The sequence below is a fragment of the Anguilla rostrata genome, chromosome 6, assembly GCF_018555375.3.
Source record: "Anguilla rostrata isolate EN2019 chromosome 6, ASM1855537v3, whole genome shotgun sequence".
Taxonomy (NCBI): domain Eukaryota; kingdom Metazoa; phylum Chordata; class Actinopteri; order Anguilliformes; family Anguillidae; genus Anguilla; species Anguilla rostrata.
The window spans coordinates 20,074,921-20,094,026 of NC_057938.1; the positions used below are offsets into that span (position 1 = coordinate 20,074,921).

The window sequence follows — 19,106 nt, forward strand, 5'->3', positions numbered from 1 at the left end:
TGATATATTATTGAAGCTGCACTTCCCTGGCATATTGTTGGCACAGTAGGGCCTACGTTTACTAACTGCTACATTAGCAAAAGCGTGTCTGTTGGGCGTGCCTGTAAACAGACTGAGCCAGACCGAATTAACTTCTCACACCACCAAAATACCGCGAAGATTACGTGCCTATTTACGTCTTATTACTATACATACCATTTTTATGATTTGATTAATTAGCAATTGTATTTGATGCAACTTTAGCTATATTTCCATTACTTTTCAAAAATTATTTTCCATAACTTTTCCAGGGCCTGGAAATTGCATTTTAAATTTCAATGACTTTTCCAGGTTTTTCATGACCGTACGAACCCTGAAAAATTATTGTGGGATTAAGTGATCATGATAACAAATCGAATCCAAAATCAGCCACACAGGAACCCAGAAAGTGATCAGTTGTTTTCAAGTCTGTGTAAATAAACATGTGTTTTTTTTCTTAATTCATTTTAGATTTATAATCAAACAATTCACATGTGGTTAAATTGCAAGTTGTCAGCTTTTAGTAAATTTAAAAAAAAAAAAAAAAAATACATTTTGGTTTCACCATGTAAAAATAACCACTTTTTATGCAGTGCCCCCACCCCCAGTTGTGTTCTCTACTTGGTCAAACCGAAATATATCAAAATACCCTTTAATAAAAGCTGATAATCCACAATTTAATCACATGTGCATTGTTTGTTTCAAACCTAACAATTTCAGAATAGAGCCAAATCATGAAAAAATGTCTTTGTCTCAAGCATAATGGAGCTCACTATATATTCTGGTTTTAATAAGGCATTTTTAATCTGGAAATGTGGCAGGAAAGAAATATACAGGAAAACAAATGTAAAATAGTTGTAGATTTATTTTGTTAGTAGCCTTGTCTTGTAAAAAAGAATTTTCTGCAAATTCAAAATGCTGAGCAATATTGAATATTGCTGTATAATTTAATGACACTGTGCAGGAATATATGAAGAATAGCCAAAGGTTAGCTGTGGCAGACCTTTCTTGGTACTGGCATTGTTCTACAGGGGAGTGTTTGCGCAATGTACAATAGGCATGAGTATTAGGTATAAGTATAGAAACTACATCCCAGCAATAGAGCCATAATTCTCTTCTTTTATACCTTTGAAGGCCTTCGGTGTTCTTTTTGTGCGCAACAATACATCACTATGCCTTATTGGACTTGGTCAGTGTTCCTATTTTTTTCCAGTTTGAAATGTACGTTTCCATACATCTGGTCTTGTAGTTTTTGTAGCTTCAAGCTCTCGTGCCGATGTCACACTGATTGGCTGCGTTCAAGTACTGCGGTTCCTTCTACTTTAACCTACCAGTGTGTGACATCAGTGAGTGCACATAACTGACCTTAAGTATGCAGATGGACACCATTTCATTTTTTTCAGGAAAGGCATACTACATTTCTCTACTGTTGATGCTCACTTGTCTATGACTGATCAAGATGTCACATGGGTAGTGTGTACCAATCAGTAGAACACGTATTGTGCACAGAGAGGTCACACAGATCAGGGGTAGGTAGCCAGCAATGTTGTTTTCGCTCCACCCAAACACAATTATGCAACTGGACTAATAATTATTAGGCTTAATGAAGAAGACTCAATGTGTTAGATGTACTCAACATTTGACCATTCAGAATGAATATTCATGCTCAGTCTTGTTGAACCAAAAAACCAGGAAAATCAGGACTAGGGCTACCTACCCACCATGGATGCTCCGGAAAGAGAAAAAGGCTTAGATGTTTAGCCATCTGAAATCACCTTGGACATCAGGGAAGACAATGCCACACGCCAATGCCACAAAGTTGGCTTGACCTCTGTATGACCCTTGCTCAGCTTCCGACAAGTCTCTCAGGCCTGTCGAAGTTCAGTGACCAAACTAATACAAGGGGCAGACAGTACTCACTGACTTTATTAATATGATTCAAAAATAAAAATTATAGTTCTTGTTACAACTTGCACTATATGGCCACATGGTGGCACGAAATGCCAAGTTAATACCAAACTCACAATACCAAATTTGAGCTTCTGTTCTGTCCATGGAACCCACCAATTCCATCTTCAATACCCCTGTTAAATACAACCCACCCCAGCAGATACAAACCACACCCACCAGCACAGCACAGTCTCCTCCCACATTACATCCCTAAGATAATCTGCAGGTTATCCTGCAGTCAAGCTGAAATGCTTTGTTCTACCACCCCAATTCTGATTTCCTATGGTACATTTTTTTCTGTCCTTGCGTGTTAGAGGTCAGAAACTGCTTGGAGCAAAGGGAAAAAATGTGGGAATGAGACTTTGTGCCTGGGTGTTGTAACCATACCTCACAGAGTACAGACGACTAGAACGGTGCCACATATTTTGAGTAAAAACACTCAAATATTCGACACACACACGCACATTACTTTCAGTAACAATCTAATAAGCACACATTCAGTCTGCTCTACATGCTTTCCTAAGACAACAACCGAGTCAGCTTATCGTACAAGGAATACACGCCCTCCAAAATAAAACCTGCCACATAGTGTCCGACTGTTAAAAAAAAAAAAAAAAAGAACAAAAATAAAATGAAATACTAGTGTCCAACTGTAAAATAAAAAATAAATGTGATACTAAGGCTAACGTATACAGATCTGGGGGCTGTGTTTCTTTGTATGACATAACATGCCAATAAAAATACTAGAACAATTAAATAGAACTTTTTTAAAAAAGGTAGGCAAAAAATCAATACTATTTTGCATGTAAATATAGTATAAAATCATTAAAAATACAGTTTAGATAATTCCATAAGTACTGAAGTCGCCACAGCCACAAAAGTGCAGAGGTATATAAATTAAACTGACTGTCAGTAGACGGAGGGACTCTCTTGGGGGTCGAGGGCTGTTCCTCCACCCCTTTCTGTTCCCATTTGTTTACAAACAAGGGACGTGCTGAGCGCCTGGGTCAAAGGTCAAAGTTGGTGGACTCTGGGTTCTGGAGTTTAAAAGTTCAGGCGCACAATTATGGACTGGTACACACACACATGGCCGTTTGCTCCCTCTCCTGCGTTTTTGCGGTTGGGTTTCCCCACAGAAATTGTTTTTTTTTGGGGGGGGGGACGACATCAGTTTATCTTTTCCCCAGGAAAGAAAGAGAGGGTCAGCCAGGCGCTGTGGAAAATGTGCTTTCTCACAGTTTTAGACACTTTGAATCGAACTCTCCACTCATCCATGAAAGACTTCTTTGCACCGCTAGCCTAGCAACGGAGTGGAGTCCACCATTAAAGCTATCAAAGTCACAATAAATAGGCATTTCACATGGACCATACGCGTGGGGGGGGGGGGGGCAGTTCAAGTGTAAAAGGGTCGACTGAGGAGCCACAGTGGGTTTGGTTATGGCTGTCTGAACTAGCACATGACGCAGAATTCCAGTGCTCCTGGGACCTCATCTGACGTAGATCCATTCTGCTGAACCCGACCTCGAAATTGCACCTTCCATCGGACACGTGAGAAATCGCCTTTCGCCCGGGTCTGTTCTGTTTGGTGAAGCTCTGTCCTCTGAAGGCCTGTCCTGCCCCCTCCGCCTTAAGATGCAGTCGAGGGGAACCCCAACTGGACAACTCTTCGCCGGTCTGGGCCGCATTCTGACCACGGGGTGGGGGTGGAGGGGGGTCCCAGTTTTTCCAAGTGACAGACAAACCGCCCCCCCTTGAAGATAAAGGCACTGAGGAGGCGGGGGGGGGGGGGGGGGGGAGCGCTTCTTGTGAGCCCATTAAAAAAAATTTGTACAAAAACAAGACGAAAGTACATTCATGCCTCGCAATTCTTAACCGTATCCATTTTGGCTAGCAAAAATGCCTGAAAACAGCAATAAAATAAGAGTTAAATACAAGGCGTGACCAATTTATTGACTCAAACTTGAAAGGCTGCTTCTCAATGCTTCTTCACCCCCCTCAAGAGGCTCCTCCTCTTAGTTCCTTGCAAATTAATCCCTTGCACGTACCCATGATGCCGTGGGTGGGCAAAGTAGAGGCAGGACAGGAAGGAGCTTGGGAAGGGGAAGGTATGGGGCCTGAGGAGAAGTCACCAGTATTTTGAAAAGAAGAAATGTGAATGCAGCAGGGATAGGGTGAGTGTGGAGAGTGATGGAGAGCCAGGATGCAGGGCTTGCTCCTGGTGCCAGGACCAGGAGCAAGATGACAGCTGCCACTCAAGCTTTGGTGCAAAGTGTACAACACAGTTCTACCGTTGCTCTACCCGAAGACAAGCGTGTAGAAATACATGGGGTCAGGTTCTGAGAGGAGAAAGGGCAGAAGAAGGGGAGACGATGGGTGAGGCTGGAAGGCAGAGGAACTGCTGGGCCGCAATGCACGCGACACTCCTCCGGTCCAATCGGCCCGGCCTCTGGCCGCGTCCTAGCAAGGTTCGCTTCGTTTCGTGCCGTTCGTGGTCCTCTCCTTTCCTTCTCTGCGGCTCCGCTCGTCCGTCCGTCCCTCGCCGCCGGGCGCTCTCACGGGTTCCTCTTTCTCTCAGCGCCCCTCACACCTCCCCTCCGGGGTCCTGGCGGAGACGGCGGAGTTGGAGAAGACTCCTCGCCTGGAAGGACGCTTCCTGTCACGTGGCTGTGGCCTCCAGGTAGCTCTGTAGTTTACGGACCGTCGACTCGTCCAGGGAGAAGAGGTCAAAGTCGAAGGTGGTGTTGGTGACATTGAAGTGGCCGGTCTCTTCGATGAGGTTCACGATCTGACGGGACAGACGTACAAGACTGACGCTTAAACGGTCGAATCCTCCCTACAACGCTTTCAGATTCCATGTAAGCGAGAAAACAATGACGCTACCAAAAAAACCAAAGCTCGGTCTACTGTCTAACATAAGAAAGTCTCCGAATGTAGGCAATCTGCACACAGTTCCTCATGGAAGCAGTTCAACTACCTTGCTCAACAGCACCACAGCAGTGGCTCACCTGGGATATGAACTGGTGAATGATATAGCTCAGTATGTTAGCCACTATATGCTGCCCTACTACACGCATACACCTGACCGCGCCAGTCCAGCCGCAAGCTCAAACCTGCTGTAGGACGTTCCTCTCCCTCAAAGCCATCAGTCGGCGGTGGAGGTCCACCAACTCCTCTGTGTACGCCTGAGGAGAGCAGAGAGGCGATTGCCTGGGTAAGATGGGGCTATTAGCTAACGCTAATAGCATATCACTGCCTAAAAGTGCCGTACTGCTTTTGCACCAACATTTACAAAACCATTGCAAACCAACAGGAAATAAGATGTAAATAAAAGTTGATTTACCCTTCCTACCTTGTCGTACCCTTTCTTCAACATCTTCTCTGTCCTGGTACAAGGGTCTGGGCTCTTTCTCCCAGAGTTCTGCAGAGAGGGAGAGAGACAAAGAAACAGAAGAGAGGGGGAAAAGAGGGAGAACGGGGGATTTTAGGCATTTTATGATCTTCTAAACTCGTCCGCACCTGAGGCGCGCCCAGCATGGTAAACAGTGACCCATACGTGCTGTCAGCCAACCACGTTGTAGGACGTTCTGCTGCGGGGATGGAGACTCACACTGTCGGCACATTCCTGAGGTGGAGCGGCGCTGCTCACCTTGCTGGAGGTGTGGTTCTGTGGCGGGGGGGCACGACCCTCACCTTGTTGTTGATGTGTTTCTGCTGCGGAGGCGGGGCTTCTCGGCTCGGGGGGTGGGATCCGTCGCTGCTGTCGCTCTCGCTGTCCAGGCTCAAACTGAGGAGAGGAGGAGGGACAGACCGCTCAGCCAGCGCGGCTTTATTCACGAGCGCGCGTGTGTGTGTGTGTGTGTGTGTGTGTGTGTCTGTGAGTGCAAGCACATGTGTTCCTACAAGGTCTGTCAGTGACACTGACTCCGACGCTCTTGTCTGAGGCAGCGGGTCCGTGTATTTACAGGACCGCTGCTTGCTGTATTCCCGCGGACGGCTGCGCGGGAGCGACATACTGACCGCGAGAGCGACATACTGACCGCGAGAGCGACATACTGACCGCGAGAGCGACATACTGACCGCGAGTCGCGGTTGGGCGGGTTCGTTTTGACGGGCGTCCCCCCTTCGGAGCTGCTGTCGTCGTCGTCCGACTCCTCCGACTGCAGGTCCTCCACCATGGAGCGCAGGGGACCTGAGAGAAGGGGGACGGTCACCGACACGTCGCGCTCACCGAATAACGGACACGCGCGCTCGCGCACTCAGACGCACACTCATTCACGCACACTTAAAAGCAGACTCATACACGGACACTCGCTCACTCGCACGCACACTCACTCGCACGCACGCGCACCGCACCTTGGCCTTGCTTCTGCGAGGGCTCAAAGTCGGAGTCCGAGCTGGAGTCAGAGCTGGAGGTGGAGTTGGAGGGGCTCGAAGGGGCCGATTGCTTTTGGGGAGACAGAATTCGGCCGGTTAACCGCTCGCATGTCAGGCACACGCCACAAACGCTAGTCAAAAAGCTGGTCTGTAATGGTAAATGGTAAATGGACTGCATTTATATAGCGCTTTCATGCAAAGCGCTTTACAACTGATGCCTCTCATTCGCCAGAGCAGTCAGGGGTTAGGTGTCTTGCTCAAGGACACTTCGACGCGCCCAGGGCGGGGTCTGAACCGGCGACCCTCCGACTGCCAGACAATCGGTCTCACCTCCCGAGCCATGTCGCCCCAGTAATGAACTCGGCTTCTCATCTCCGCCAGGTGCTCGGGGCTGATGAATAACGTGGGCACACTGTGACACAGTAAAGCGCCCGTGTGAGTGGGGAGGGCGGCGGCCTCTCACCTCAGACTTGGAGGAGGCCTCGTCTTCCGAGTTGGACTCCTCGGACTCGGGCGGCTTTTTGGGCTCCTTGACCTCCGGCACCTCGCTCCGGCACCTCGGGCACTTCCGGCACTTCCGGCGTCTCCGTCTTCACCTTGACCCAGCGCCGCTTGCTCTTCGGGGGTTTCTTGTCCGGGTAGGTGGGCGGTGCTGCCGTGGTGGTGGAGGAGGAGGAGGAGGAGATGCGGGGGGAGGTGCCAGAGAAGCCCCCGCCGCTCTTGGGCCCCTCGGGGGCCCCCTTCTTGGGCTTCTTGACGCTGGGCTTGGGGGACTCCATGGCCGAGGGCCGCTTGCTGGGGGCCTTGGGCTCCGGCGGGCCCCCTCCTCCTCCCCCTCCTCCTCCCCCTCCTCCGCCCCCTCCCCCACTCCCCCCGCCCTTCGGGGACATGCCCTCCTTCAGCGTGAGCTTCGGCTCTTTGAAGGCCGCCTTGGGCGGGGCCTTGCTCTCCTCCTTCAGCTTGACCTCGGCAGTCTTCTTGGAGGACGAGGAGTTGGAGGAGGAGGAAGATGACGAGGGGTCGCGGGCGGGCTTGCTGCCGCCGCCGCCGTCGCGGTCGCGGTCGCTCTCGCCCTTGGACACGGCCTTGCTCTCGGAGTCCTTGCGCGGTCGCTCCCGGTGCTCCTTGGCTGGCCTGTGAGGCTTTGGACCCTTGCTGCTGCCTCCACTACCATCTTTATTTGGCTCCTGTTTCGGGTGGGTTAGTCAATCACAGTTAACATTCACAAAAAACACACAGCCAACAAACACACACACAAATAACAAGCAAATGAATTCGATGAACTACATTCACTTTATTTTTTCCCAAATTTTTGCATAAATTACCATGAATTCTCATACTCGTACCAGATATATGACGTCACATGGTTTACAGGGAACATTTGCAGAACCTTCATGCATTTCTAATGTAACAGCAAGGAAGGAACATTTTCAAATGAGGTATTTCCTCATTCAATCAATAGTAGTGCGGTCATTAACCTTTTTAAGCCATTCAAAATTAACCACAACAACCTGCAGTCAAGATCCACCACAGTACTGTGCAAAAGTCAGAGACCATCCTTTTTCATTTTTTTCAATTTCCAGGCAAATAAGCCATTCAATGCTATTTTTTTTTCCAGAGTCAGACAATAATGCAGAAAATACACATTTAACAGAAAATAACAGAAAAGCTTCCACAACCACATACATAAAATATAAAAGTATTTGTCCACTCTTAGTACAGTAAATAAAAGAAAGGCTTGTCTCTGACTTTTGCACAGTACAGTATATGCACCAACCTGATAGACATCCAGTCTACTAACTGAGCACAGAAAAAAACTGAGCTTGTGAGTATGGTGAAATGAATACTGGATTCGGAAACTGACAAGTATCCGCTTACGCTGCTCGCTTTCATGCGGTAACATGGTGTAGCGACAGGAGCACGGCTGTAATCAACACTATGCCAACACTGGACTGTGCCAAGCGAAACAAAAACCAGAGGCCAAAGCCTAAAGAAGCCTGATCTCAACATCAAACCAAGTGTTCTGGAGTAAGGGTAGCCCTAAAACCCAACAGTGCTGTCGGGTGACTGAACTGCCTCTGGTCTCAGTGGCGTGCTTCAGGGACATACCAACCCCCCGTCCGATTCAAAGCCCCCCTACACACCATGATCCTAAATCCTAAAACACTATTTGGAAGGGCGGCCGATTTATTTGGCCAATTAAACGTCATCAGCTGACCAAGAGGTCGGAATGAGTGGCGGGTTTCTGGAATTTGGACAGCACTCCCAACCAAAAACAAACTAATCGAGCTACGAACAAAGCAACATACAAGAATGTTCCCATTTTAATTTCCTCGATTACTCATGTACATTGAATCACTTCCTCTGACTTTGCTCTTCCCAGTGTATTACATGTGAAATCTTTTCATTTATTATTTAAACAAATGCGATAAGTAAGCAACACAAGTGAATAAAACTGACTGGCTTAAATTTTCACTCAGAAGTCCCAACAGAGAGCCAAAGAGTACACAATGACAATGAACACTGGAACATAAGGATTTACACAGAGCACAAATATAGATATAGACAGATATAGATATACAGATATAGATATATATATATATATAGAATAATTACAGCTGACAGACCTGGGCTGCCCTGCCAAAGTCAAAATCTGACACTGACCGTTTCCTTCTTTATATAGAATGTTAGCCTTCTGACGCCCAACCAAAATATTTTTGGCCGAAACCTGACCCCTTCCAAGACTGAAGACTTAGCCGTGGGACGACCGGGGCGGCTGTTTCCCATGGTTACGTCTCCACGGTCTCCTGAGCTTAACCGCGAACCACGAGATCACTTCAGAACAGAGTAGCCGAGTAGCGATTTTAGCTCCTTTTAGACCTCAGTTCTGACACACACTGACCTGAAGTTTCCTTATGAACATATGTAGTTCTGTTTTTTGAACATATGTAGTTCTGTTTTTTTGAACAAGATATTTCCATTAATACGATGCAAAAATCACATATCATTATACACTGCTCAAAAGACTAATCACATTAAGCAAAACCAGCCAATAAAAACTTGCATTTTAATTTACTTTTCAAAATTATTAAAACAAAATCTATTTTATGATCATTTCGTTTCAATCTTTTCTGTAAGTACAAGTACTCTGCCTTAAGCTGAATACCAGGTCCATTCTTTGCAGAGGCTAATTCAGGACTTTCTAATATTGATTTTATTAGGCCAATCATTTCTTTCTGTTGCGGACAATCTTTCAGAAAGCTAATCTGAATTAGAAAATATGAGCGGTTTAAACAAGCTTATGGATTTTTTAAATTATTTAGTGATGAGAATTTCTTCTTGTTACAATGGCAACGTGAATGATATGACTGTATTTACCAAATCCTTTAGTGCAATGATGAAAGGCATGCCTTGGTAAAATTATTGTTGCAAATGAAAACTGCATTCAGGGTTTGAATTTTTTTTCAATTCAATTCAGTTCAAATTATTGTCATTATACCAGTACCAGTATAACAAACAGTCTTGTTTGTCAGTCTCTCTGGTGCAACATAAAAGCACAGTGCAGACACTGACAGTTAAAAGTAAGGCAAGTGAGGCAGTGACCACGCATGAGAAGAACTGGGCGCCGCCAGTCATCCATCCAGGAAAACCACTGATTCGGAAAACTCTAACAAGTGGTGATAGCTGCAGGTTGTCTGCGGTATAAAGGCTGAATTGTTAACTCGCATTGGAAATCGAAAATTCTGGGCTTAACCCAGAATGTCCTACCATGTTAACATCTGCTTGCTCCATACGAAGCCGTGATGTGAGTGGACATGCTATGAACGATCAGCTTAAAACAGGGTCAGAGTTCAACCGACTTGAACTTTGAGGATCGCAACTTGGCAGTAACAGCAGGCTGCTGCCAAGTTGGGAATCAACGCTGCTTCCATAGGAATTTAATGGTTTGGCCCCATGTCGAGCGTTTTGATGCTGGTCATGTGAAAGTGGCTTTAGTAATAAATACATGGCAGTGTTTAAGAAATGTGTTTACAATGTAATAATAAAAAGGGGGAAAAAATGTATAGCAGAGGTTAGTGTGTCATATAAGGCACTTGGGCTGACCTTTGACCCGTGGGAGGGCTTGGTCTTCTTCGGGTCGGAGAAGGCGGAGAGTGGAATTGTGGGGAGCATGGGGTAGTCAGGGCTGGGCCTGGACACAGGCTCCTCCCCCTCAGGCACCACCATCACCTGATGGAGAAAATAACAAGAGAGAGGGTGAGAGAGAGCTGAGAAAAAAGATAAGTAGTAGGGAGAGGGGGTGAGAGGAAAGAAAATAAACAAGGGATGAAGCAAGGAGAAAGGCGAGAAGGGCAGAATACAGCGCATATGAAAAAATCAGTTCAGATTTAAGCTGCTTAGGTCTGAATGCAAACAGAAAGTCAGCACCAATTACAGTGACAATCAAGATTAAAAAATAATATTGGCAACCCTTTAATACACAACCCAAAAAATAACAACTCAAATATGCGCAAATATGTAAATGCAAACTTTCTGTGGGGTATAGAAAGCCTAGTCATAAATATTGAGTCATAATAACAATAACAGCGATACCAACAATAGCAATAACAAAGAGATGTGGAGTTGGGGTTCTTTGACCTTTCAATTAATTAGACTAGGAAATTTACAATTCAATTAAAAAAAACTTCAGAGGATATGATGGGCACTTTCAATTCATAATCTGAGTATCAGGTAGTATTTTTTTTTTTTAACTGACATTTCGCCCACAGCTCCACCCCCCCCCCCCCTCCACTCACCCCCCCAGCTTTGAGCAGCTTGCGGCGGAACTCGTGGGTGGGGTTGTTGAAGGTCAGCTTCTCGCAGCGCAGGTGGTTCACGGGCGGGTTCCCCTCCAGGTTGAGGAACAGGTCGTAGTTGAAGCACACCTTCTTCGGCTCCTCCTGCAGCCACAGAGACGGGGGGGGGGGGGGGCGTTTTCGTGAAATCACTGGTGTCGTGAGCGCTGTGGAAATACGCGCCGCTCTCCGTAGTGATGACGCCAAAGATTTCAATTTGATTTGCAACGCCAGAGGTACAAATCTGCGCGAGACTCCTTTCGCGTGAATCACCCAGGGCGGAATGAAAATGTGACTTTAGAATTTTGTGAGATGAAGCATTCACTTCCATGGTGCCAACTATGTGCAGATTATCCCACTACCACAAAGTAAGAAAGGGCATTATTATTATTACACACAGTCTAAGGGAACTTCGTACATCAAATACATTTTTCAGAGAGAAACCCTGAAAGAAAAGAAGAGCATGCCCTAATATGATGTACATGAATACACAAGCTATAATAAAAAAGGCAGGACTTTGAAAAAGCAAACCTGTGGACAAAGGAAAAACGCAGAGGGACACGGGCTCATAAAATTAACTTGAAATCAGAAATAATTCTTCTGTACTCACCAATTCTGTGCCCTGCCTCTCCCTCTCCTTCTCACTCTCTCTTTCTCACTCTGACTCTCACTCACTCCTACCGCAGCCTCCCAGTGTCCTGAACCTGTCAGCCTGTCCCTCTGTCTGCACTGTCGGTCCCGAGAAGTTCTTGGAGCGGCCCACGAGGATTTGCTCTCCCAGACTGCCTCAGCTAACCGCTAATCGCTTATTTTCCCTCACGCTCTGAGGAGAAACAAAAGCCAACCTCCCTTTCACTCAATGGCTGTAACTGTTGACTCAGGGCTGGGGTTCCTAATCCTGGCCCTGCAGCCTGTGTGCACTGGTTCTCATTCAAGCCCATCTCTTGGTCAGTTAATGGTCAGAAAAAACATGCGTTCTCCCATGAACTTTAATATACAGTTTATAACAGTGCAGTTTTCTTAAAACTCTGCAGCTGACATTTTAGTGTAGCTAACGTTATGCCAGTCTGTAATCCTGTAATCCTCCTTGCCAAGGAGTCACAGCTAAAAATGTTGATGCCTGTTGATGAGGACGTGCCAGGAGAAAAGAGGGGATGGGGGTGTGTCTCTTTCTCTGTGGGCAGGGCCAACAGGTGTTATTATTTTCAAAATGTTTTCACAACATTGCGATCATTGAGAAAGTTAATTTCTAAAAGAACACATTATGACATAATGTGCCCCAAAGATGGTAAATAATGCACTTTATACTGTACCAGATTACATACATTAACTTCTTTCAATATGTTACACACCACCACTTTAGTGAACACAACGGGTCAACTACAGAACCAATTCCAACCAACTTGAGTCCACATTCCACGATAGACCACAGAACTGCATTACAACTGGAACGGCTATCCAAATATGTGAAATAAGGATTCTCTGTTGTAATGCACTTTGGTGCTTGCATTTTTGTGGTTTAAACTCCAGCTAAGCACACTACTGCTAACCCCCCCCCCCCCCCCCAGTGGGACACCCAGGAATTATCTCCCGAGGAGTATTGCCAAACACAGAAAACTGTTCAGGGTGTCCAAGAGGGGGAATGTTTGAAATGTAATAGAACATTCTTCCGATTGAATAAGCACAGTGTTTATCAATGACGTCAAACTTTTCTGCCCTTGTTCAATGAATGGAACAGGGCTTCCCAAACAACAGTGCATGCTGAATTTGGTACGAAATGAATCGTCCATTTTCAGCATTTAACACACTGTGAATGGAGCAACCGTTTGCAAAAGGGACAAGGCCTATATAGTGTGGATCTTAATAATTGAGTGACTACGATTGAACGACAAGCAAAATCACACTGGAGTCCTAAACACGGAAGGTGCAAACACCCAAGAACATTCATTCACTCTGAAGGATTTAAATCAAACACAAAAACCATGGGAAGCACAAAGACATGTTCTCAATTACCTCAACAAATTATGGGATTAGCCGGAGCTAAAACCAGTTTACAGAGGGCTCTCTAGGACTAGGTGTTTTAGGAATATTAGCTATGTTTAGTATATTAGCACAAAGGTGCCCACAGAGCCTGATGGCCCAGGAGAGCTGCAGGGTCTACTGGTTTTTACTTTAACCTTGAAATAAGTTACAGTTTCAGACTCAATTAACCAAGTGAGGTGAGACAACTTTGAAAAAACCAACTGCTTTATTTGATCAATTAGGTGCTGAGTGAAAAAGAAGACTGCACCCTGTGGCTCTCCATCACGGCATTAGCAGATTGTGCGGGTAAAACCATGGAATACTGGAGACAGATCTGTGGTCCAATCTACACCACTCTCGCTATTCTACCTGGAGCACAGCAGGAAGGGGAAGAAACTGACAATCCTGAACATACATTCTAGGGCAAAAGTACCAAAACCTTGCCATGAAGTGGGACAATCTGGTCCAGTCTGGCCCGTACCAGTCCAGCCTGATCCAGTCCAACAAGAAAAGCCCAGAGGCAAAACGGGCATGGCGGACGAGGACTCTCGACCGTATTAATATTCGGATCTTCACTTTTACTCAACCACTGCAGAGCACGGTAAAGACGAACGCACATGGCAAACGGCAGTGTAAGGGACTGACAAACGATCCCGCTTCACGGTGATACACATGTAGAATCCCAAACGCAGAGTTCCTTCGTGAGGGAAAGGAAGCGAACGCATCTGAAAATGAAACCCAGGAAAAGCGTTTGGTTGGACGTGCACGTTATAAATACCCACCTTGTTCTTGAAATAGACCTCTATTGGCATGAGGAAGCCGGCATACCCCGACTCCTCCACTTTGTATGGTGGCTCCTTGCACACTGCGGATTCAAACAGGAGCCACACAGCAAATTATCGAGCAACTGCTCAAGAACACAGACACATAGAAAGTCGATCAGAGTGCATAATCAAGAAAATCACTTGTAGGAAAATGAAGAAGTCAAAATGATGACTATGGCCAAATTACGGTACGTCTGCGGCTCCCAGCTTCCACTAACACAATGGAAATAACTACGGCAATTGAAGGGAAAATGACCTATAATAATGAATGACCTACAAACCAATTTATTGTCTCAATGCTCATATGAAAGATTTTAAATGGAAGTGCACTAAAATAAAGTGTATTTCAGCACTAAAGGTAAAAAGCAGTTGTACAGGTCAAAAGAATTCTGTGCCTGCATTCATGACAGGTCTGTTCTCAAGATTTCTCTGTGAAAACTTGGCCTTCATAGGTGATCACAGATGCTTAGACATGAAGGCAGTACACAGAAAAGATTCAATCTGCCCACGCCTTACAGAAATCACTGAGTGCTGTGCTTTCGTGAATGTAGTTACTCAATTTCTTATTAAAAAGCCTGAAGTTTTTGTTGGTATGCTACGTTTCAGCCATGACAGTAGCAGACCCATGGAAATGGCAGCCTCTGTGGACCCACCTCTCTTGGGCTTGGGGAAGCTCTCATGCAGTCGAAACACCACTTTGTCCACAAAGTGCTGGATGTCGCCCATTTCGGGCCCTCTGACAAACACCATCCAGTCGTGCGTGAAGCCCTCCGTGGTGACCTTCTTCCGCAGCTGAGCCCGGTGGCCCAGCTCCAACTTCACCTGCACCGTGCACTGTGGGGAGAAAGAACTCGAACGTCAGTACTGAACCTACAGGCCACCGGTCACCATCCCAGGGAGACAGTAGGCCTAAGTAACAAAGAAAGTAACAAAAATAGAGTAACAAGCATGATGGAAAAACAAACAAAGAGGGTCTTCCAACGCAATTCATACTGCCAATTGTATAGGCCTATTTATTTGCAGACATTTAATTATTTTAACTTTATAAAGTGGCTATATCCACGACAACAAGTGAGGTCTCAAGTCCAGTCTCATAAGTGCATTTTAGACCCTCATGGCCCTGTACTCTTGCAGCCTTCATGTAATGAAGCTGAACACTTCAGACAATATCAGTTTGTAAGACCGAAGTCCTTGAGGCTGAATCCACTAACCAGAAGATGGGAGCGCGGCTCCCAAAATTTTAGAATCGACTCCAACTGACTCTGGCTGAAATTTCAGGAGTCGTTGGAATAGACTCTTCAACTCCAACAGAATCCTATCGCAAAGTGCGGTTTTCAAACACGTATGAACCATATTACACATTGATAGGCCAATAAGTGGTGTAGCCTAGTGTATGATACTTGAGAATGGTGAACATATGCTAGCCTCGATTAGCAATTCAATTTAACCTTTAATTGGGCCCAAAATTACGAAGAAATGAGAGCAAATATTAATGCGTAATTGCATGAATCAAACAGTGACTATTACACGCGTGATATGTGATATGCAGTTATGTAGATAATATGCAGTTATCCAGTACAATAAAATATTATAAAAATAAATAAAATGGCATTGATGGGTCTTGGAGACTGTTTTTCTCTCAGTATTAACTGCTTTTCAATAGGGAATTGGGAGCCAATTACATTTTTTATTAATGTATAGGTAATCTTGCCAAAATGGTCAAAAATCAGTAATCATAGTAGTAATAATAATAATAATAATAAAGATTTAATTGAATTTAAGCTACACAGTTAAAATGATACATAAACGATGTAGACTTCGAAATAACTTTCAGCCAAGACTGTACGTAGAGAGACATCTTTGTGCTTGTTTTTATAACCAGATTTTGCAGGGTGGGTAATATATACAAATACGAGACGAGGTGAGTGTAGAAAGGGTTAAACATTCAATGACGTGGTTTAGGTGTAGCTTAATAAGCGAAGAAGGGGTGGGAGGCGCCCCTTTTTGGTTTATTGCTCTTTCTTGTCCTAAGTGCTGACGAGGGGAAAAAGTGCTAGCTAGATACAAGACCAATGAATGCTCCCGGGCTGAATGCAAATTTGGGGCGAGTGTGTTGGATGCGTTTAAAACTTTGTGGCTCTTTGATTGATCCCCATTTTGTGATCACTCGGGGCGCTGGATGAAGGCTAAATGATCACCAGTCTACTACAGATAAAATCACTTCCACGGACTGTGGTAGTGACAAGACTGTTGTTTACAACTGATAGATACACGCCAGCATGCAATCAGTTCGGCAATGATCCAATCAGAGATACAAGGGTTGATGGTGATTCTGCTACTTTTCAAATTAGGCTACATTCAAAGTCTATTGGAAACCAAAACCAGCCTAGGTTTCACAATACACTCCTTTTCGCCTCAGAACTTTATCTCTTGAGCTTTACTGAAAAGAAGCCAAGGCCATTAACCTTATGGGGGAAGTCGTCTCATCTCTATCAGATGAAAGTCCTTTACATAGCACAGCCTTTGATTGCAGCTCAGAGGCATGAAAAGCTTTTAAATGCTTCCACGTCACCGATGAGCTTTTATTATATTTGAGCCACCTTTTACATAAGTTACAGGACATTTTTTGTCATCACTCGAAGTAATATAACTCCACATTGTTGATATCACCATATCATACGCTTATTTACACACAGAAAGATGACGGCAGTGCTGACAGACGACCTGACAAGGCAGCAGTGAAGTGTTTTTTTTACGGTATATGGTTAGCTGGCTACAGTTTATGATGGGTAGACTATCATATAGCGTATCTCCCCAATCCATACCCGAGTTGTCCTACCTAAAGTGATGAATGAGCGCAACTGAATAAACGTCGGGGCATTGAAATAATCGTTGACGTTGAGCTGAAGTAGAATAGAACGGCATTCTGATGAGCAATGACAATCGACTCTTTCGGAGTTGACTCCCCATCCCTAGTCGGGACTCGGGAGTGCGAACATTTGGATTCAACCCAACAGTGCATCTATTAAGAATCAACCAACGATACACACCTGAGTGAAAGTGGTCATGCCTCCTTGACAGCACTGCTTTGGCCTCATAATACGCTTGCAAGGGTAATGGATCTACACTGCAGTGAACATGGAAGCCTGACAGCTAGATTCATTTGAACATTCATGCCAACCTCACCGGATATCAATAAATATTTGCATCATTAAGGGATGAATGATGTATAGTATTTAGTCGGTCTCAGAAGCAAAGCACACCAACAAAGAATGCACCATATGAATGGTGGTGGTAAGGTTTTTTTATGCACAAATGATACGACCAGAGCTGAGAGTGCGGTACCACTAACAAACAGTTAACTGCGCCTGATAGACGAACAAATTCACTAATTTTTCGCAATTGTTAACGGGCAAACTTTACGACATACCTACAGCCCCGTCAACTTTAACTGCGAAGAATTTCTGCGAACCATAGACTAATCAGGATATTCAACTGACATCCTCTTATTAAAAATCAAGGCATCTAGGCTAACCATCATTTTAAAAAATAATTAAAAAATACAAATCCAAAAACCAGATACGACTCAAACAAATAATAACCTGACTTTCCTTTTGCTTATGTTATCCTTTCTGACTGCGATTGAACGGTCCAACGTACGACGACTGTAGACTTGGCTTTTCCGGCAAGAAGTTGCTCTGCTTTTCTACCCGGCTTCATATTAGGACAGTAACAAATGCCAGCCACAAGACTTAAAATCAATATACTTCTAAGAGCTTATTTTGATCAACTTATTTTAAGTGAATAGAAGAAAGTATGCTTTGAAGTGTTTGCTAAAAAGTTAACGATCTGCCGAGTGGCTTGCTACTGCTAGGTGTACTGAGGGCACCTACATAACTAATTGTTCAACAAAGTAGGCTAAGGCCGGGTAGTTAGCAAGCTAGCTTACTCAGTGAGCCAGCCACATTCCAAATAGGGCAATATATTGATAGATAGGTTTCTCCCTACCTTGCTATGTGCAAAGCAATAACTTAATTAGCTGTCGAATGAGCCAGTCACACTTGTAAGTAAACCAAGTTAGCTGACGCCAATTTTCCTAGCTAGGTAGATAGCCTAGCTTGTTAACATTAGTAACTTAATGTCAAAAGTACCATTTACAAAAATGTACACATGCTAACACGATAGTTAGTCAAGCCAGCACAGCACAGAATTAAGCAAAGTTTAACTTCTAAGGCACGCAGTGTAATACAAATAAATGCCAACTAGTCAGCCAAAATCCTCAAATAACATAAATACGCTATCGTAAAAAATACAACATATAATCACACAATTAGGTCTGTCTGGCATGCTAGCTAGCTACAACACTTCCAATATGCATAAGACTAAAGCTAGCTTACTTTCTACTAGCTAAGCAAAACGACTTGGGGCTAATCAGCTATAGCGAAGCAAGAGCTGTTCCCGCTAGTAGTTTCAATCTTTCTCACCGGCCTGCACTACCAGCACTAAGCTAACTTGCTAACTAACGTTGGCTATCCATTTCCTCGCCTTCCTTCAACGAGCTTAATCTCAATGTGAAGACATGGAAAATACAATCACATAGGCTAGCAATATAGCACCCATGCTACTAGTTTCCAGTAGTTAGCATCAACACAGCGACATCATCGCACCTCAATAACTGGGAGCCAGGAGCTCTATTTTCTAAGGCTAGGCTACTACCCATTTCAAACTCCCGAGGCCTGATACGGCACCACACGGACCCATTTTATGAAGCTAGCTAGCTTGCCAGCAATGCGTGTCTTCCTCGAGAGTACGTTAACATTACCTTGCTATGCTGGCTACGTCCCTGTGTCATTTTATCAGCAGTGCTAACATTAACTAGCAATCACGGCATTGTGACTTTTGGGTATGTGATTTTCCCTCTCACGCTCCCAATCTGTCGCGTCGGTAGTGAGCGTTAATACAAGCCAGGGAGCAGGAACGTCTCATTACCTGGTTCTCCATGATTCCCTGGCCTCTGCAATTACTCTATTTATTTACAGCGGCTTTCCCAACGCCTCATTGTGTGTCAATCCAGTAACCGGAA

At 44.9% G+C, this 19,106-nt stretch overlaps 1 protein-coding gene across 1 annotated transcript; it reads right to left on the reverse strand.

Moving 5' to 3' along the window:
• Positions 1-1,926: 1,926 nt before the first annotated feature.
• On the reverse strand, positions 1,927-18,814 carry LOC135256789 (protein ENL-like). Its single transcript, XM_064338931.1, has 13 exons — positions 17,074-18,814; positions 14,677-14,857; positions 13,982-14,064; positions 11,139-11,282; positions 10,447-10,572; positions 6,918-7,529; positions 6,806-6,871; positions 6,322-6,412; positions 6,046-6,157; positions 5,659-5,752; positions 5,318-5,386; positions 5,079-5,150; positions 1,927-4,753 (listed from the first exon to the last, which is right to left on the reverse strand). Exons 1-13 carry the CDS (start codon positions 17,119-17,121, stop codon positions 4,625-4,627), a joined length of 1,827 nt encoding a protein of 608 aa, XP_064195001.1. The 5' UTR covers positions 17,122-18,814; the 3' UTR covers positions 1,927-4,624.
• Between the last annotated feature and the right edge of the window lie 292 nt (positions 18,815-19,106).

Coding starts and splice junctions, on each gene's coding strand:
- LOC135256789 (XM_064338931.1), bottom strand. CDS start 17,121: ATGAGGCCAAAGCAGTGCTGTCAAGGAGGCATGACCACTTTCACTCAG. Junction 6,872..6,917: donor TGAAGACGGAGACGCCGGAA/GTGCCGGAAGTG, acceptor CCGGAGGTCAAG/GAGCCCAAAAAGCCGCCCGA. Junction 4,754..5,078: donor AGAGGAACGTCCTACAGCAG/GTTTGAGCTTGC, acceptor CTGTCCCGTCAG/ATCGTGAACCTCATCGAAGA.